General features: G+C 59.7%; 2 protein-coding genes and 1 long non-coding RNA gene across 11 annotated transcripts in view; 1 reads left to right on the top strand and 2 right to left on the bottom strand.

Annotated features, from left to right (window-relative positions):
* The window catches only part of MMEL1 (membrane metalloendopeptidase like 1), a 40,021-nt gene extending 32,728 nt beyond the window's left edge, over positions 1–7,293 (top strand). For 2 of the 5 annotated variants that reach the window (XM_058444388.1, XM_058444386.1), the window contains exons 14-24: positions 1,425–1,553; positions 2,023–2,121; positions 2,847–2,930; positions 3,288–3,391; positions 3,734–3,792; positions 4,244–4,363; positions 5,179–5,312; positions 5,422–5,487; positions 5,901–5,996; positions 6,295–6,371; positions 6,844–7,271. In XM_058444388.1, the coding sequence (XP_058300371.1) occupies positions 1,425–1,553; positions 2,023–2,121; positions 2,847–2,930; positions 3,288–3,391; positions 3,734–3,792; positions 4,244–4,363; positions 5,179–5,312; positions 5,422–5,487; positions 5,901–5,996; positions 6,295–6,371; positions 6,844–6,943 (1,068 nt within the window). In that variant the 3' untranslated portion in view covers positions 6,944–7,271. Of the gene's footprint in view, positions 1–1,424; positions 1,554–2,022; positions 2,122–2,846; positions 2,931–3,287; positions 3,392–3,733; positions 3,793–4,243; positions 4,364–5,178; positions 5,313–5,421; positions 5,488–5,900; positions 5,997–6,294; positions 6,372–6,843 lie in introns of all 5 variants that reach the window. The other 3 variants (XM_058444385.1, XM_058444387.1, XM_058444389.1) reach the window with 3 other exon arrangements.
* On the bottom strand, positions 7,283–11,151 carry PRXL2B (peroxiredoxin like 2B). 5 transcript variants are annotated; one of them, XM_032758693.2, is made up of 7 exons: positions 10,968–11,151; positions 10,622–10,826; positions 10,141–10,192; positions 9,480–9,543; positions 9,308–9,383; positions 8,893–9,011; positions 7,283–8,523 (listed from the first exon to the last, which is right to left on the bottom strand). In XM_032758693.2, the coding sequence occupies exons 1-7, from the start codon at positions 11,028–11,030 to the stop codon at positions 8,506–8,508; spliced, it is 597 nt and encodes a 198-aa protein (XP_032614584.1). In that variant the 5' UTR covers positions 11,031–11,151; the 3' UTR covers positions 7,283–8,505. The 5 variants fall into 5 exon arrangements, with proteins under 5 accessions (XP_032614584.1, XP_032614582.1, XP_032614585.1 ...); XM_032758691.2 differs by having other exon boundaries at positions 7,283–8,453; XM_032758694.2 differs by having other exon boundaries at positions 8,893–8,979.
* Positions 11,152–13,303: 2,152 nt separating this feature from the next.
* On the bottom strand, positions 13,304–16,341 carry LOC116813885 (uncharacterized). Its single transcript, XR_004371057.1, has 4 exons — positions 16,243–16,341; positions 14,494–14,510; positions 14,340–14,448; positions 13,304–13,710 (listed from the first exon to the last, which is right to left on the bottom strand). It is a non-coding gene; the product is annotated as an uncharacterized LOC116813885 (long non-coding RNA).
* Positions 16,342–19,607: the final 3,266 nt, after the last annotated feature.

Here is a 19,607-nt window from a genome sequence, read left to right as displayed (position 1 = left end):
AGCAGGGTCACAGCCATGGACGAGGGAGGGTGAGGGGCCTACCCCGGTGGGGAGTCGACCATGACAGTCAACAAGGCAGAACGCAGCTCTGCCAAAACCACAGAGTATGATGTGGCGGGGAGGCAGGGAGGGACAAGGACAGGGAGCGCTGCTCCGGGGAGGTGACATTTGAGACCTTAAAGGCCTGAAGAGGCGGCGGGGTGATTTTCCGGGAGCAGAAACAGCCAGTGCCAGCGCAGAGGCCAGAGGCAGGAGCAGGCAGGGGCCGGACCCGTGGTCAGCAGCAGACAGGAAGGAGAAGACGGCAGGGAGGGAGGCGAGGTGACCACGGGCCGCAGCAGCCTGTTTGGATTGTACTCCCCATCTGAAAGCCACAGGGGTGCTAAGAGCAGAGACGAGGTCAGATTTCCTGCTCCTGTAGTCACTGTGGCTGCTCCAGGGCTGGGGTGAGGGTGGAGACAGGGAACAGCAGGGAGACCCTAGGGGGATTCTGGCTGTTCTGGGGAGAGTGAGTTGAGTAGGGGGCGGGGTGAGCATGGAGGCCGATGTGGTCACCCAGGTGAGGTGACAGGCTTGGCCATGGTGCTGGCAGACAGACAGACGCAGGGGAAGTGTTGACGTAAGCAGCTGAGGGATTGAGTATAGGGGCTAAGGGCAGAGGGGAGTCGGGACTCTCAAGACCTTTGTTAGAGTAATGGGAGGGACAGAGGCCCCCACTGCAATGGGGAGACTGAGGCAGAGGCAAGCTGGGGGCAAGCCAAGCCTCCGGTTGCCATGGGGGGGGGGGGTCAGAGATATCTGTGAGTCAAGCGTCAGGGGGGCACTGAGTCTAGGAGCTTCTGGGGAGGAAGAAAGGGCTGCCTCCCTTTCCTAGAGGGCAGGAAATCCTGCAGCCCAGAAGGTGTGGCAGGACGCTGGGCAGAGCGCTCCCTGGGCTTGCCTGAGTCTGGGGCCCAGAGTCTCGTGCCCCTGTGTCCCTGGGGACAGATGAGCAGGTGTTCTCACAGCTGCTTCAACAATGGGGAGACCAGGGCCCTGGGAGCTGGTGGCTGAGAGGGAAGTGGTCCCAGGCCTTGCTCTGGGGTCAGCACCAGCCCTGTGCCTTGAGACTTGGGCTGGAGTCCTGGAGAGCAGAGTCCAGCCAGACAACCAGGACAGGGGCCAGGGAGGAACCCCCCAACTCTTCAGGGTAAAGGCCCAGCTCTCAGTCTGGGGAGGCTCCCCAATCACAAGAGCATGCCCATCCTCCCCCCTCCACGGCAGCACCCAGAGACGAGGCTGAGATCATCCTGTGGCCCCGCTGGTCCCGGGGCACCCTGAGGCTGAGGATAGGTGGGTCTGCTCACCCCGTAAGCCCAGGGCCCCACGCCAGGCCTGGGAAGGCTGACGTGAGGGCCCGTGGGATGATCGGGTGGCCCCGTCAGGCGCTGTTTGGCACAATGGTGGAGGAGGTGCGCTGGCGTGAATGTGTGGGCTACGTCAACAGCAACATGGAGAACGCCGTGGGCTCCCTCTACGTCAGGGAGGCGTTCCCTGGAGACAGCAAGAGCATGGTGGGCGCCCCTCATCCATGGCCCACCCGGGGCCAGCCTTCCACAGGGACGGCGAGCTTCCCTGCCCTGAGACTCCCACCCTGCCCCGGCTCAGGGGCACCTGGGGGAGCCATGTCTGCCCCAGCGCACCAGACAGAGGGAGGCTAAGGGAAGCCATGCCCACCCCGTGCCCCTGACCCCAGCTGGCCATTGGGCCCCAGCCTGAGCCCTGCAGGTCCAGCTGGGAAAGGCACAGGTGGTGCAAGTTGCCCCTGGCCCATGAGGACCCACAGCCCAGCAGGGAGGACCCTGAAGTTGGGTGGTCATCTCATCCCCCCACCAGCCCCACACCTCACCCAAGAGGCCCACAGCTGGGCAGCCCTGGGCCTTGCCCCGGCGGGGCTCAGACCAGACCTCCCCAAAGCCCTCGAAGGCTGGTCATTCGCCCTCCAGATGAGTCTGGGACACGAGGGCCATGCCCGCTTCCCAGGTCAGAGAACTCATTGACAAGGTGCGGACAGTGTTTGTGGAGACGCTGGACGAGCTGGGCTGGATGGACGAGGAGTCCAAGAAGAAGGCGCAGGAGAAGGTACGTGGCTCGCAGAGGTCGGGGCAGCCCCGACTGGATCTGGGCACGGACAGCACTGCCCTGACAAAGCCACCTGACAGTCCCCACGGGGAGAAGGCAGCCCCGGGAGGCGCAGACAGGACCCCACAGGGAGAAGGCAGCCCCGGGAGGCGCAGACAGGACCCCACAGGGAGAAGGCAGCTCCGGGAGGTGCAGGCAGGACCCCACGGGGAGAAGGCAGCCCCAGGAGGCGCAGGCAGGACCCCACGGGGAGAAGGCAGCCCCGAGAGGTGCAGGCAGGACCCCACGGGGAGAAGGCAGCCCCGGGAAGCACAGACAGGACCACCTGCCCACTGTGGAGCTGAGGAAAAGCAGGCAGGGGCAGGAACCAGGCCTGGAACATCCCCAGCGCCCCCCAGGAGCCAGCAGGGGTAGCGGTGGCCTCGGGAGCGAGGGTCAGACCCACCAGAAGCTCCTCTGGACCCAAGTGACAGACGGCAGCCAAGTGACCCCTCCAGGGCCCCTGCCCCCACCCGGACCCCTGGCGGCTGTTGGGCTCTAGGTCAGGTGGGCGGAGCCTTCCATGTTCTGTCCCCATTAAACCTCCCCAGAGCCTGCAAGGTGGGGGCCAGGTCCCGGAGCCCCCCAGCCCCTCACCACAGGACAGGGAGAGCACAGCCAGGATGCCCCGGGCTGACCCCATCCGCAGTGGGACACCCACTGACCAGTCCCTCCTCCCCACTCAGGCCATGAGCATCCGGGAGCAGATCGGCCACCCTGACTACATCCTGGAGGAGACGAATAGGCGCCTGGATGACGAGTACTCCAATGTGCGCCCCCCACCCCAGCCCTAAACTGCCCCCCACACCGTGGACATGGGCCCTGATTGCCTGGAGGCTCCTCTGTGCCAAGCCCTGCGCCCTCCTCCCGGGCGCTAACACAGCTGTCCTCACCGTGCCCTAGGGTGGTGGCTCTAGCACTACCCTCAGATGGGGAAACCGAGGCCTGGAGGGACGAGGGACTTGCTCAGAGTCAGGGCTGCCCCGTTCACCTGCACCCACAGCCGACTGTCCACGTGCGGACGCCTGGCGAGGCTTGAGGTCCTTCCCCAACCACCCAGGACCTCTCCCCTTGCCCCTCTGAGGGCCCGGCCCCAGCATCTGGCAGTGACTTCCCCTCTCCCATAGCTGAACTTCTCGGAGGACCTGTACTTTGAGAACAGTCTGCAGAACCTCAAGGTGGGTGCCCAGAGGAGCCTCAGGAAGCTTCGGGAAAAGGTGGACCCAAATCTGTGAGTGGCATCGCTGGCGCGGCACGGGGGGGGCCAGGGAGTGGCCAGTAAGGCGTACAGGGCTACCTGCCAGGCGGGGGACTGGATGCATGGCTGGGGTCCAGTGCCAGCTCAGGGGTGCAGTCACTGGGCCTATCTTGGACAGAGTCCCCCATCACCCTCTGCTTTCTGGGGCCCAAGTCGCCTCTTCCTCAGGGTCCCCAGGAAGGAACCAGATCTTGGGATAGGCCTGGGCCCTTGCTCTGGTGTGGCCAGGGTAGGCCCTGGTCCATCAAGGGAGAGAGAGCCCAGAGGGAGGGTCCCCAGAGAGGCAGCTCCCAGAGACCGGCTTGTCTATCACAGCTGGATCATCGGGGCGGCAGTGGTCAATGCGTTCTACTCCCCAAACCGAAACCAGATTGGTAAGTTCCTCCCCCTCCCTGCCTGCCCAGGCCCTTTGGTGCCCGCGTTGAAGGGGTGGCTTGCAGCCCCCTGCCCATCCCTTCCTCCTGGGGGCACCCCAGCGTGTTCTCAGAACGCTCTCCTATGTCACCCCTCGCCGCCCCCGTGGGGAACATTCGCTCCTGTGCCCATGAGCGGCTCGGGGAGGGACTTGGCAAGTGGCACAGAGCCTTTCCTGCAGGCAGAACAGGATGGTGGGAGGAGGCTGGACTGAGGTCCTGGGTCTGCCAGGCACGAGCCCGCCCAGCCTCTGAACCTCCGTGTCCTCATCTGTAAATTGAGGGAATCCTGACCTCTGCCTCCCGGTCTGTGGGATCAAGTGTCAGAACCCCTGGCAGCGCCATCCCTGAGTCTGGCACACAGGAGACGCGTCCACTCACAGCTTATTCTTTTTCCCGCCCTTGGGGACAGTATTCCCTGCCGGGATCCTCCAGCCCCCCTTCTTCAGCAAGGAGCAGCCACAGGCCTTGAACTTTGGAGGCATTGGGATGGTGATCGGGCATGAGATCACGCACGGCTTTGACGACAATGGTGAGCGGCCACCCCTCCAACCACACATGCCCTCCCCTCTCCGCGGAGAAGCAGCCAGGAAGGGGCCTGGGGGTGCTCCATTCAACCTCTTCATGGTTTCAGTGGGGACACCGAGGCCAGGTCCTCAGGGAGCTGTGGGGGCAGAGCAGGCTTTGAATGCCAGGCTGGGGCCCTGTCTGGGGCACTGACTCCCGGCATGGAGGAGGGGACCCAGGGACTCCAGCCCATGACCCTCACTCCACCTGGCACTGGGCACTTCCCCTGTGACATGGGGATTACGACACTGCCCAGCACAGCAGTGAAGCCCAGATACCAGCCTGGGAGACTCTCCAGACAGCCGGCATCCTCCACCAGGGGGGTGTGCCACCCCCGCCACGGCCATGCTGACCTCTGCCCCTCGGTGGGGACTGCCCTGCCTGGGACAGGGGCCCCGGCTGGTTTTCCAATGTGGCTCGGCCATCGGGACCTTCCGTGGGCAGCCCTTGTCCCCAGGGACCACATACTCCCCCTCACCTGGGGCTTAGAGTTTGGGCATCACAGGAGGAGCCCTTAAACCATGGTGCCTCCAAGACCACAGGACCCAAGTGCTAGGCCCTAGCCTCAGGAGGTGGCATGGGAGACCACTGAAGCCCTCCTTCTCTGGGGGCTGTGTAGCCCCAGACAGCTGCTGCCCCCTGGAGCCCGTGATGCTCTTCCAGGCACAGCCTACTCAGACTGTGGGCTCTCCATACTGGGGCTGGCTGCAGGAGGGGCAGGAGCGGCCAGGCACAGTGCAGCCAGGGGCATGTGGGCAACCCTCCTTTGCCCCTGCACAGGCCGGAACTTCGACAAGAACGGCAACATGATGGATTGGTGGAGTAACTTCTCCACCCAGCACTTCCGGGAGCAGTCGGAGTGCATGATCTACCAGTACGGCAACTACTCCTGGGACCTGGCGGACGAACAGAACGTGAGCACTGCCACCAGCACCGAGGCTGCGGGGGGACGAGGGCCCCAGCCCTGGCCCTGAGGGAGAGGGGAGTCAGGGCCGGGGCTGCCCCAATCCTGTCTGTGTGCAGGTGAACGGATTCAACACCCTTGGGGAAAACATTGCCGACAACGGAGGGGTGCGGCAAGCCTATAAGGTGGGGCCTGGCAGGGGAGGGGGCATCAGCGTGGCAGGGGAGGGGTGCCAGCACGGCAGGGAAGGGGGCGTCAGTGCGGCAGGGGAAGGGGTGTCAGTGTGGCAGGGGAGGGGGTGTCAGCCTGTCACGGGAGGGGGCACCAGCTCATCGGGGAGGGGGCATCGGGGACTCATTCAGGACAGGTGCCGTGCGGTGGGCTGTCTGGCCAGGGATCCCCCCGAGAGCCTAGCTCAGGGGTCCCTGAGTGATCGAGGTGGTGAGCGCTCATCCATGGGGTGTGCGAGGGGCCCTTGCAGCAGCAGGACCCCCACAGGGGTAGGTCCTGGAGCCAGACCTCTGCTCTGCCCTGAGATCTGAGGGTTCTGGAGTCCAGGCTGGCAGGCCTGAGCCCAGCTCCTGTCCGGTGCCTGCAGGCCTACCTCAAGTGGATGGCAGAGGGTGGCAAGGACCAGCAGCTGCCCGGCCTGGATCTCACCCATAAGCAGCTCTTCTTCATCAACTATGCCCAGGTGGCAGCTGCAGTCCTGGTCCCACCATCCCCATGCTTCCCCACTCATCTCTGGAGGGCCCGCTCTGGGGCACCTCCGGGGACCAGAGCCCAGCGTGGAAGGCCCCTTGGGGGAAAAGCATGAGGGGCAGGGGGCAGGAGCTGGACAGGATTCCAACGCTGATGGGAGGAGGGGAGCACCTGCTGGCTTCCCTCACCCCACCTAGAAGAGGCAGCCTGGGGATAGTGGAGACCCTCCCCCACCCCTCCTGGCCACCCCATCCCCATCACCTGTAGTCACGCCCCCCACACGCCCACAGGTGTGGTGTGGGTCCTACCGGCCCGAGTTCGCCATCCAATCCATCAAGACAGACGTCCACAGTCCCCTGAAGTACAGGCAAGTCTCCCATGCCCACAAACCCTTTGCCACCCACAACCCCCTCGCCCCCACCCCAGTGGCCTGTAAGAGTTAAAAGAGGAAAGCACAAGAAGTGGCTCAACAGACAGGTTTATTTTGGGAATAAACCTGAGAGGGGCTTCTGGCCAATTTCGGTCAGGAACATTCTCTTACAGACTAAGGGCATTTAAGGGTTTAGGAAGGGGGAGCCTACCACAGGCTGCGAATGTTTCTGTGTGAAGGAGAGTTTTATTGCAGAGTTGGAATATCTCTGGCTGGAGGGGAGGTTATTCTCGGGATTGGCATGCTTCTGGTCAGATGGGGGTTTATCTCACGGTTGAAATGTTTCTGCTCATACTGACATGAGCCATTAGGCTGATGTTTTGGGCTGGTTTTTAATCACGGGGAACTTAAAATGGCCGTGTTTGTCCAAGATGGCAATGCTCCTGCTGTCACACCCACCCACCCTCAGGGTACTGGGGTCGCTGCAGAACCTGGCCGCCTTCGCAGACACGTTCCACTGTGCCCGGGGCACCCCCATGCACCCCAAGGAGCGATGCCGCGTGTGGTAGCCAAGGCCCTGCCTCGCTGTGCGACCCACGCCCACCCGCTGCTCGGAGGCATCTGTGCGAAGGTGCAGCCAGTGGCGACCCAGTGTACGTCCCGCCCCGGCCAACCATGCCAAGCCTGCCTGCCAGGCCTCCGCGCCTGGCTTGGGTGCAGCCACCTGCCTGACACCCAGGGATGAGCAGTGTCCACTGCAGTACCTGGCCCAGAGCCCCCTCCACAGACACCCGCGGGGCTCAGCGCCCCCGTCACAGCCCTATAGAGACAATCAACTGTGTCCTGCCCACCCTCCAAGGTGCATTATCTTCCAATATCTACAGCTTCAGATTTGAGCTAAGTAAATGCTTCAAAGAAATCAGAGGCCTTGCTTGTCTGGGAGGGACCAGGGTGGGCAAACAGGTAGCAGTGGCCTTGGGCAAAACAGCTGCCCGGGGGTGGGAGAGAGTGACAGCTGGGAGCTGATGGAGAGGGAGCCAGTTCCATTCAAGTCTCCTAGGGTCCAATGCTAGGGCCAGCAGTGACCAGGATGCCCCCAAGTGCCTGCCCCCAGGGACTACACGTTCAGATGCGGGGAGCCCCACTGGGGCACCCGGGGCCTAGAGAGCTGCAGCTGGGAACCTAAATTTTAGCTTTGTGTAACTGAAAGCCAGAGGAGGGGCTGAACGCAAAGGGACGCAGTGGGTCACCTGCTATGCATTTTTAAATGGCCACTTCGAGGGTGGGATTGGGGGTGGGAAGGGAGCCGGGAGACCCGCAGGAGCCCACAGTGGTCCCCAGGTCTGGACTAGGGAATGCAGGGAGGACTGCAGTTGTCATCGGCCTGCATGGGAGGGGAGGGCCTGAGCAGGTAGTCTGACCTGGGAGGTAAGGGGCTCTGCTCTGGGCCTGTTAGGGTCCCCAGGGAAAGGTGGCCAAGAAGCTGGACGCACCTAATTAGACTAAGACCCTCCTGGGCCAGCCGCCCCACAGGCCATACCCAGCAGGTGCAAACAATGATTCTGACATCAGTAAAGGGCCTTGGGGCAGGCTGGCCCATCACCTGAGAGTCTCCAGGGTCCACCCACCCCACCAGGTGGAATCAAGCCCATCTCTGCCCTGAAAACCCAACTCTCCTGAGTGGCTCCCACCAGACACGGGCACTGACCCCGACCCTGCTGGAGCTGACCCCACGCTCCTCTCCTGACGTGGGCTGGGATATGTCGCCCTTGAAGAGAGTGACAGGGCAGTGAGGTTACCATCCCCAGTGCCCCACAGGCCAAAGGCCCAAGGTCTCCAGAGACACTCGCAGAGCAGGAAGATGACACCGGGGACTCACAGCTACCCTGCCCGTCCTGAGGGCCCCAACAGTGAGCGAGGCGGGGGCTGTGGGGGATGCAGGGCTCGGAGCCTACGAAGCAGTGCATGGTCAGGAACTGCAGTTTTAATGGCTCGTTGCTGCCGGCGGATCAGGAGAGGTTCGGCATCCTGGCCCAGTGATTCCAGAACACAGTTCTTCCAAGTGGACTTCCAGCACACCTAGGGCAGCAGATGCCACCCAGATCCTCAAAGGCCAGGGCCTTCGCCTCCCTCACACCTCTCTGTCACACTGTGGGGACAGCAGGGTCCCATGGGGCCGCTGGACACTGGACCAGGCAAATGCCTGAGAGGGCCCCCTTGGACAATCCCCAGCCCTCCCGAGGCTGAGAGGACACGCCTCTCGCCTACCGCCCCATGTGTCACCCCCACCTCTGAGGACAGCCCCGAGGTGCCTGTCCATCCAGCCATGCTGCCCTTCAGCCCCTCTCAGCCTGCCCCACTCTGCAAGTGGGGTCACAGTGGCATCCACATCCCAGGACACAATTGGCATCACGCCCACGGTGCTGTGGCTCAGCTCCCAGCCAAGCCGAGTGCTCCTCCCAGGGGACCTGGGGACAAGGCGTGGGTTGGCAGGCAGTGCCCCCAAGGCCCAGCTCACCTGAGGCGGGTCGCTGGCACAGACCTCCGCAGAGATGCCCAGGACCTGCAGGATGTGCTCCTTGGGGACGTAGTCGCCTGGAGACTTCTGGACGAAATGCAGCAGCACTTTATCACCACCTGTAGCAGCGGGCAGGCAGTCACGGCACCCCGGAGGCTGCCTGCACCTCACAGCCACGTACCAGGAGGAAGGAGGGCAGGGCAGCCCTGGCCAGCCAGATCCCCCACCCGGCTACCCAGATGAGTGAGCTGTTCTGCCACAGCCCCGCTCAGCCCAGCAGACACGCAGAACCAGGCCACATTGCAGCGGAGGGGCTGTGATGAGATTGACAAGCCAGAGAGAGGGCCTGGGCTGGGCCACCAAGTTCAGCAAGGCCCTCCCTGAGGCAGTGGCCGGGGCCCCTCCCTTGACCCACCTTTGCTGACCACCAGCAGCCCTCCGCTCTGCAGCAGGTCCCCAGACAAGTTCCCCTGGATGCCAACAGCCTTGGCCTGTCAGGAGTGGGCACAGCCTGGGTCAATCCTAGAGGAAAGGCCCCTGGGAGCTCCCACCACCCCCTGGCCTGTACACCCTTGACCCCCACAAACCTTGGCAGCCACATCACGCACGGGCTTCCCCAGAGCTGCCGGGAGGATGCTCAGGCTGTTGTACCTGCGAAGACACCAGGTCGCTTGGCCAGACTCCGGAGAAGCCTGGGTCCAGAGCCTGCTCCAGTGTCCATGAGACCAGTTCCTAGGTCAGGCCCCACCCCACCCACCCACCTCACCAAGGCTCAGAGATGGCACAGGAGGCCAGATCAGCAGCCAGCCCAGCCCACCGGCAGGTTGGACACCGAGCCCAGTGGCTGCTAGCCGAGGGCCCACAGAGGGTGCAGGGAGCATGGATGGGGCCCCAGGCTGGGTGTGCCCAGGGAACTGGCTCAGCTGGCAACTGCCAAGCAAAGGAAGCAGCCTGTGGCACAGACACCGGAAAGCTAGGATGGCCCCTGATGGGGCACGAGGCTCCACCCCACGAGGTGGTCTGGACACCGAGAGTAAGCCCTAGACAAGGTGGCTCATTACAGTCGCCCAGCACCCAAGAGAAGGCCTGGCAGAAGGGCTGGTCAACAGTGCCACCAGAGCCGCCTTGCCCAGGAAGGCCCGAGTGGACAGCACCAAAGAGGGCAGCAGGGAGAGGAGGTGGCAGGGAGTCGTGGGCACCCCTGGGCCCTCCACCCCACGCTACCCAAGGGTGCCCGCCCCCACTCACCGCTTGAAGCCCAGCTCCTTATAAAGCTGCTTGCTCTCATCCAGGTAGAGCTCTGGAAAGCGGAAGCCACATGTGTGTGCCCCAGGCCCAGAACCAACCCCCAACCCACTCACCACCAAGAATCGCCCTCCTCCTTCCGACCCTCTGTTCCTCTGCCCACCCTCCGTGCTCAGCCCACCCACCCAGGGCCAGGAGGGGTAAAACAGGGCTGTGTCCCCCCTCCCCTCAGAAGAGGGGCTGAGTCCCAGAGGCAACAGGTGGAACCGGCGGGGCAGAGCTCGCCCAGACTCTGCTGCTGGGCCCAGGTCTGTCCAGCCACCAGCTGCGGGGCGAGGAGGCAGGGAGAGATGAGGGACGCTGACCCGTGGGCATATCAAGGCCACTCCAGGAGACAGACGGGCCGGGGTTGGGCAAGAAAGGGCCCAGAACGCCGAGTTTAGGGAAGGGTATCTGCGCCGCCGCGGCGGGGAACAGGACGCACCTCCCGCGAAGTAGTCGCCGTCCAGGAACTCCTGCAGACCCAGGGCCTCGGGCCCCACGCCCACCAGGCGCACGCCGTGCTGGTCCAGGAGCCCAGCGAGGCTGCTGAGGTCCTGGGCGATCCAGCGGCACACCACGCACCCGAAGCGCCGCAGCCCTGCCACCACGCACGCGCGCTCCCGCCACAGGCTCCGCAACTCCACGGCCTGCCGGGCGGCTGGGTCAGGGGCGCGCCCCGTCGCCCCCAGCCCCGCCCCAGACCCGCGGCCCCCACCACGCCATCGCTGCCAGGACGCCCGGGCAAGAGCCAGGGACGCGCCCACCGTCCTGCGCCCACCCGGCCTCACCTCCCCGGTCACCGCATGCTTCAGGATGCACGCGCCCACGCGGGCAAGGTCCACCGTGCTCATGGCGGCCGCCGCCAGCCCTGGTTCCCGGCTCCCCGACTCCCTGGTTCCCCACTCCCGGATCCCGGATCCCGGCTCGCAGATCCAGCCCCAGGCCCCGCCCCGAGATGCCCCGGTCCCGCCTCTCTCGCTGCCGCCGAGGCCCCGCCCTTTCGGGCTCGTCTCCGCCCCGGGCCCGCCCCCAAGATGGCCGCAACGCGCCCCGACCACGCCTCTAGCCACGCCCCCTGCCGCACCCCGAGCCCTGCTCCGCCCCCTCGGATTCGCCCCTTCGTCCCGCCTTCTTCCCCTCCTACTCCAGGCCAAGCCTCGAGATCGCGGCGCCAAATCCCGGGTCCGCCTGCTTGGGTCCCTCCCGCCTCCTCAATCCGGGTCTTGCGGGACAGTTGCTGTCCCGCGTCCCGGTCCCGCCCCTAGCCCCGCCTCCCCGTTGGGCCGCAGACTTGGACCCCGTCGGCCATTGGCGCAGCAGGCGGGGCTGGGCGGTGCGGCCCTCGGCGCGCCGTGCGTCTGTGCGGAATGCGGCGGGAGGCGGGCAGCGGGCTCGGGGTGGTTCCGGGGGGCGCCGGGGGGCGGCTTGGTACGGCGGGCCCAGGGGTGGTCAAGGGAGCGGCGGGGGTCTCCCTGCGGGCTCGCGCGAGACTGGGCTGGATTCAGGGTTGAGGGGAGAGGGTGAGCGCAGGGGTCGCGGGCATAGGGGACCGCGGGGCGGGAGTCCCAGCCGTGGGGGGTGGGGGGATGCGAGGGCTTAGCCTTTCCACGTGGCCAGGTTTTCGATTGAAAATCCCCGCAAATGCGGCAGTATCTCAATTATCCATGGACGTGATGTCTTTAATAATAAAATACTGTTCATGTCGTGCCGGTTGCATATCAGCTTTTAACCCGCCAAACCTTGGGGCGAAATAGACCCCGGGGAGATAAGCACAGCTCCCAGAAGTGCACTGCGGGTCAGGCGCCTGGCAGATGCGTCCTGTTCCTCCCCCACTGCCGCCCTGTGATAGCTTTTATCACCGAGTTGGGGTGAGGGCCGGGTCACAGCTTCACCCAGCCTGGGCTCCCACCTGGGAGGGCCCAGCATGGAAGAGTCTGTGCTCCTGGCACGGGGCCTCACTCCCTAGGCCCCAGGACAGCTCCAGGGGCCTGGGTGGGCTGGAGAAGGAAGGGGGAGCCCCCACACTGTATTCCACATAACAGGAGGCCCGGGGGGGTGCTGCTGCCTCGCCTGTGCCCTCGCCCTGGAGTGGTGAAGGTCCAGACTGAGAAACGGAAGTCGTTACTATGTCAGAAAGGGCAAAAAGCAAAACGAGGAAGGGGAAGCACGAGGAGGGAGGAGGTGTGGCAGCTCCAGAGCCCAGGAGTGCAGCCCCCCAGAGACCAGGGCTACCCCTCTACCGTTTCGGGCTGTGCAGGAGGGGGCGCCTCTACCATCTGGGGCTGGGCAGGAAGGGCCCCCTCCCCACCATCTCGGACTGTGCAGGAGGGGGCCCTTCTATCTTCTGGGGCTGTGCAGAAGGGGTCCCTCCACTGCCTCAGGCTGTGCAGGAGAGGGCCCCTCTGCCGTCTGGGGCTGTGCAAGCAGTGAGCAAGCTGCCGCCTCCTTGGGAGCTGGGATCCCAGACGGGATTCAGCCATTTTCAGAGACGTTCCCAGAAACGAGAATGCGAGATCAATTCCTCGCCTGGCATCTCCCACCAGCGCCATCGCTGCAGGAGCCTCACTGGAAGCCAACAGGCAGAGGAGAGTGGGAAAGGAGCTTGCAGCCTCCCAGCACCAGTGATGCAGAGCAGAAGGTGGCTGGGAGGCTGAGAAGCCATAAGAAAATAGCAGGGCCAGTCCATATAGCCGCTCAGATACGTGCTATGTGTGTGTTTGCAAATGTAGGGGCTGAAAAACTCCACCTCCAGCCTTTTGAGGTCCTGGCTGGGCCCAAGAGTTAAATCAAGATAAGACAGATCATCATGCCAGTGTATTTGATTCAAGTTGGATGTAGCTCGGGAGCCCTCCTAAGGAAATGAAGACCCAGTGAAGCGGACTCAGTCACTCATGTGCTGAGTTGGACAGAGAACAGTGAGGTTTGAGGAAGCAGCTAGATGATGTGGGGGGCTAAAAAGGTGAGAGGCATTTTATCAAGGACTGTACAGCATTTGCTGGGTCTCGCCTTCTCATCCTTGAGGATCAGAGCTTTCTAGTGTAGGGAGAGCATCTTTCACCTGGGAATTTCATCTTCTGCTTTTAAGAAACACAAGAGAGAGAAGAATGATCTTTTTGCACCTGTTATTTTTTTAACTGCCTTTAATTCCTAATAGTGACTGTGCCAGAGCAGCCTTGGGGTGGCACCTTCTTAACTCTGCATACTGTACATATCTGGCACACGTCATTTAAAGTAAATAGACAGGCTTGCTTACTTTTTACTCAGGTGCAACATAATTCAGAAAAGTCTAGACATGCTCAGTAGACAGCTCCTTCTACACGCCTGTCGACTTTCTTTCATCAATGACGTATTGGTCGGCTCTTGCTAGGCTGTGTTGCCAAAACAACTCACAAGCCTGGGTTGATCACAGCAACCAAGTTTCCCCTCCCACTCAGGTTTCTTGTCGGCCACGGGGTGGCTCAGCTTCTGATGCCTCCTTCGTTCTGGGGTCCAGGCTGAGCAAGCTGTGGCTCTCTGGAACATGCCGTTCTCCTGACCAAGGGAGGACGTGGAAGAGAGATGGAGAAACCATGCCACACTCTCTCAGCGGCCATACACAGCTGGGATGTGTCGCTTGCACTCCCACGCCACTGGCCAGAGCAAGTCATGTGGCCAAGGAGGGGCAGGGAAGAGCACTTCCTCCTCCAGATGGTGCCAGCTCTGGGCCTAGGTTTTAGCTTTTCTTACAAGGGAAGAGCTGGCCCGTTACTGCGTCAGGGATGCTGACAGAAGACATGAAACTCCAGGTCAGAGACAAAGGACTTTGTCATTCATGGTATGGCAGGCAGGTGCTCACCTGTGTGTTTGGTCTTATCCCCTTGCCCCCAAATTCCACGGGTGCCATGTAGGTGGGCCTGGGTGGGCACTGCACAGTCGGTGGGTTTGCATGGCCACTGAGGAGCCCTGCACTGGGGGAGTCAGCTGTTTCTGCAGCAAGAACTGAGCAAGCTGCTCTTTGTCCCTTGAGGACTCTCAGGGCAAACCACCCTGAGAAATGGGAGAGGGTACTCAGGGCCTGCATTCCTGGCACACCCTGTGAGAGGTGGGGGGCACGAGACACTCGTGGAGGACTGCCCTCTTAACAGGAGAAGCTGCCAGTACCAGAGGCCAAAGGGACTTACCCAGAGATTTCACCAGCATCCCTGGGCTGCCTGGTACCACATATGTGAAAACAGCCATTTCATGTAAGCTTGTCCACTCAGGAGCATGAAGGTGCGAGGGTGTCTTAGTCTATTAAGGCTGCTATTTAATTTAAAAAAAAAAAAAAAAAACTACCACAGATGGGGTGGCTTCTAAAGAACAGAAATTGATTTCTCACATTTCTGGAGGCTGGAGGTCCAAGATCAAAGCGCCGGCGTATTCAGGGTCTGGCGAGGACCCCTTCCTGGTTCCTAGATGCTTCTTCATGCTGTGTCCTCACAGGGCGGAAGGCACGAGGGGGCTCTCCGGAGCCTCCTTTTTAAAGGCACTAACTTTGGCTGGGCATGGTGGCTCACGTCTGTAATCCCAGCACTTTGGGAGGCTGAGGTGGGTGGATCACCTGTGGTCAGGAGTTCGAGACCAGCCTGGCTAACATGGTGAAACCCTATCTCTACTAAAGCTACAAAAATTAGCTGGACGTGGTGGTGCATGCCTGTAATCCCAGCTACTCTGGAGGCTGAGGCAGGAGAATCACTTGAACTTGGGAGGCAGAGGTTGCAGTAAGCCGAGATCGTGTCACTGCCTTCCAGCCTAGGCGACAGAGTGAGACTTCGTCTCAAAATAAAATACATAAATAAAAGCACCAACCCATTCCCAAGGGGTCCACCCTCACTACCCACCTAAGCACATGCTGAAGCCCCACCTCATAATGTCATCGCATTAGGGATTCGGTTTCAGCATATGAATTGGGGGAGGGGACACAAATGGGGGAAATTGGCTCCACTGTGTGAAAATTGTCAATACTAAGGCAGAGTCACTTATGTCAGGACCCAAGCAAAACAGAGCTGGGAGGCCTGGAGGGAAGGTCCCTCATGCTCAGGTGCCTAAGATGAGAACTGTTACAGGGACTCTGACAGCACACAACATTCCAGATCAGCTGCTCCTATGAAGACATCTCCCCCGCAACAATCGTGTTACCCATGAGTAATCACCAACCCTCCAATAAGCTCCTGTACCCCGTGAGGTTTATTCCAAAACAATCTGTGTAGACTTTCTCTTCTCACCCCTAAAAGAAAGATACACCTACGGTCCCCCACAGCATGCATATCCCAGATTGCAATCTCCTGCCATCCCCCAGTAAACTTTGTTTGGGAGAGCCAGCCTCCCTGTTGTTTATTTTACACTGACAAGTTGCAGCATCGTGGCCAGCAGCAGAAGTCCTACTGGAAGTCCTACTAGGCTTCTTGAGTCTGTGGGTTGGTATCTTTCATCAGTTTGGGAATTCTTTTATTTATTTGTTTGTTTGTTTGTTTTGAGATCCAGTTTTGCTCCTGTCGCCCAGGCTGGAGTGCAATGGCTCGATCTCAGCTTGCTGCAACATCTGCCTCTTGGATTCAAGCGATTCTCCTGCCTCAGCCTCTGGAGTAGCTGAGATTACAGGCACCCACCACCACGCCCAGCTAACTTTTGTATTTTAGTAGAGACAAGGTTTCACCATGTTGGTCAGGCTGGTCTTGAACTCCTGACTTCAGGTGATCCACCCACCATGGCCTCCCAAAGTGCTGAGATTACAGACGTGAGCCACTGTGCCCAGCCAGGAATTCTTTTTTCTTTTTTTTAACCACTGTCTTACAATGATGTCTCATTCTTTCCTTCCTTCCTCCCTCTTATTCTGGGAAGCCCCATATGCATATATTAGATCTTTTAACTAATGCGTCTTGTTGAGTCAGAGTCACATAAGTCTCCTGTTCTCTGTTGTGCTTTTGTTTCCCACGGGTATTTCGGTGGCTGTTTGCAGCGTTTCTGTTGCCCTGTCTCTGTCTCCCCTCCATGGTCCACCTGCCACCAGGTCCAGTCTGCCGTCACCCGTCTCATGACACTGACCTGCAGCCCTGGGATGTCCATTTGGTTCTCTCGTATAGGTTCCAATCAGCTGTGGAATTCTCCATCCAGAGATCCCCTTAGACGGCATTTCCTGCTTTTAGTAACACATGAATGAGTTATTTTAAAATATCTGTCTACTGACACCCACATCTGAGGTTCTGCTTCTGTTGCCTCTCTTTTCTTTTCTTTTTTTTTTTTTTTTTTTTTTTTGAGAAGGATTCTTGCTCTGTCACCCAGGCTGGAGTGCAGTGGCACAATATCGGCTCACTGCAACCTCCACCTCCCAGGTTCAAGCGATTCTCCTCCCTCAGCCTCCCAAGTAGCTGGGACTACAGGCGTGCACCACCACGCCTGGCTAATTTTTGTATTTTTAGTAGAGACGGGGTTCTCCATGTTGGCCAGGCTGATGTTGAACTCCTGACCTCAGGTGATCCACCCGCCATGGCACACACCTTCCTGCCTCTTCTCATGTTTACATCTCTGTTCTAGCCCTGGGCCCTGCAAACCTTAGGGGAGGTGTGCCCAGTACACAAACACACGTGTGTGCACAGAGATAGGTCATTGTCAGGGCGTGGGGAGATCGCAGGACCTGCATCAGACCAGGGCTTGTTCAGATGCTGGCTCTGGCACTGCCCAGCTGGGTCACAGTGGGTAAGTCACCACCTTGTTTAAGCCTCAGTTTCCTCATCTGGAAAACAGACCCTGGTAACCACCTTTGCCAACCGCACACTCAGTTATCAGCCACTCTGGCAGGCTCACCTTGCTTCTGAGCAGCAGGAATCACAGCCCCGCTGTGGCTGAGAGGATGCTGGAGCGCTCCAGCTCCATCCCAAATGGCCCCTGGCCTCCGCCATCCTGCCCATCCCCCTCCAGCAAAGCCCAGGATGTCCCTATGAGAAGCCTCAGGGACTCAACCAGGTGGGCAGGCTGCAGAGGACACCTGGGAAAGGGCAGCTGTGTTTCCCCAAGTCCCACCCTATGTACACCAAAGATGGGATTTGATCAACTTTCTTTCTTTTTTTATTATTATTATTATTTTTGAGGCAGGATCTGGCTCTGTCACCCAGGCTGGAGAGCAGTGGTGCAATCTCAGCTAACTGCAACCTCTGCCACCCAGGCTCAAGTGATCCTCTCACCTCAGCCTCCCAAGTAGCTGGGACTACAGGTTCCGCCTGGCTAATTTTTGTATTTTTAGTAGAGATGAGGTTTCATCATGTTGGCCAAGCTGGTCTTGAAGTCCTGACTTCAAGCAATCCACCTGCCTTGACCTCCCGAAGTGCTGGGATTACAAGCTGAGCCACCGTGCTCGGCCTAAAAATTATTTTGTAATTGTGATAAGATATACATGACGTAAAATTCACCACACGGAGCATTTTAAGATCAGTTCAGTGGCATTAGGTACATTCACATTGTTGCAGCCATCACCACCATCCATCTCCAGAATTTGTTGACAATCCTAAACTGGAACGCTGCACCTGTGAAACACTAACTGCCTCCCCCAGCCCCTGGCACCCACTGCTCTACTTCCTCTCTATAAATTTGACAATTGTAGGCTCCTCATAGAAGTGGCATCATAATGGCGTTTGTCTTTTATGAATGGCTTATGTCACGTGGTGTAAATTCCTCAGCATCCATCCATAGTGCAGCCTGTGTCTGATCTCCTTTTCAAGGCTGAGCACCTTCCACTGGACCTATCAGCCACATTTTCCTTATTCTTGTACCTGTTGATGGATTTTTGTGTGGCGTCCATATTCAAGCTCTTGTGAACACTGTGGCTGTGAACCTGGGTGTGCAAATATGTTCTCAAGTCCCTGTTTTTAATTCTTTGGGATCTATACCCAGAAGCGGAATGGCTGGATCACATGGTCATTGTAGTTTTAATTTTTCAAGGAACTGCCCTAATGTTTTCCACAACATCTGCACCATGTCACATTCCAGCCAGCAGTGCACGAGAATTCTAATTTCTCCCCTTCCTCAGCAACAATTATTCCTCTCCAGGCCGGGCGCAGTGGCTCATGCCTGTAATCCCAGCACTTTGGGAGGCCGAGGTGCGTGGATCACCTGAGGTCAGGAGTTCAAGACCAGCCTGGCCAACATGGTGAAACCCCGTCTCTACTAAAAATACAAAATTAGCGGGGCATGGTGGCAGGTGCCTGTAGTCTCAGCTACTCAGGAGGCTGAGGCAAGAGAATGCCTTGAACCTGGGAGGCAGAGGTTGCAATGAGCCAGGATCTCACCACTGCACTCCAGCCTGGGCGACAGAGTGGGACTCTGTCTCAAAAAAAAAAAAAAAAAAAAAAGAATCTTACTGTCTGTATTGGGGGCTTTAAAAGAAGCCGTCCATCCCGCTAGGCCTGAGGTGGTCTCCCCGTTGTTCTGATTTGCGTTTCCCATTTCCCTAATGCTTGGTGGCACCGAGCCTTGTTTCAGGGGCATGGTGGCCATTTGTGTGTCTTCTCTATTCTAGTTTTTCACCCAGTGGTTTGTTTTTGATGTTGTTGGGGTGTGAGGGTTCTTTACATATTCTAGACGGAATGCCTTATCTGATACATTTTCCCCTAGTCCATGTGCTGCCTTTCATTCTATTCATTCATATTTATAAAGTCCCATGTATCTGTTTTACACGTTTCTGCCTGTCCTTTTCCTGTCATACCCAAGAAATCAAGAAATTACTACCAAGTCTAACATCAAGAGGCTTGTGTTTTCCTTTGAGGGTTTGAGAGTTTTTTGTTTGTTTTGAGACGTAGTCTGGCTCTGTCGCCCAGGCTGGAGTGCAGTGTGTTAGCAAGGATGGTCTTGATCCCCTGACTTCGTGATCCACCCACCTCAGCCTCCCAAAGTGCTGGGATTACAGGCGAGGGTTTTAGAGTTTTAGGTCATACATTTAAAACAAGCTCCAGCTCCGGCAGAGTGGAGCTGCCGCCAGGGGTCACAGCCCAGCGTCTGGAACGCAGTGGTGCACAGACTAGGGAAGGCCCAGGCCTGGGGGGGTCTTTCCGCAGGGTCCTGGAATGTTGCCTAGGGGAGGCTGAGACCAGACTGGCAGTCACCTGTCTGGGAAAGCACCAGGCCCTGTGGAAGTCCCCATAGTGACAGTCACGTCCTGGCCGCGTGGGCGGGTGTGGGGGAGGGACCGCAGGGAGGCAGAAGTCCTTGTTTTTTTCCTGCAGCCAGGCACGGGCGGGACCTGAGCAGCCCAAAGCCGCGAGTCACTGCCACTGCTCCTTTTGTGCCCGGTGCAGCCCCAGCTCATGGGGTCTGGGCTGCCTCTGATTCCGTGCTCCCCACTTCACATTCGGGGTTCTGGCTTCCCCGCTGTGAGCCTGTCTCTCCTCCGTGGGACAGGCCAGCCTGGGCAGCCATCC

The sequence above is a fragment of the Hylobates moloch genome, unplaced genomic scaffold (genome assembly GCF_009828535.3).
Source record: "Hylobates moloch isolate HMO894 unplaced genomic scaffold, HMol_V3 SCAFFOLD_9, whole genome shotgun sequence".
Classification (NCBI taxonomy): domain Eukaryota; kingdom Metazoa; phylum Chordata; class Mammalia; order Primates; family Hylobatidae; genus Hylobates; species Hylobates moloch.
This window is presented reverse-complemented; position numbering and strand designations above follow the sequence as displayed.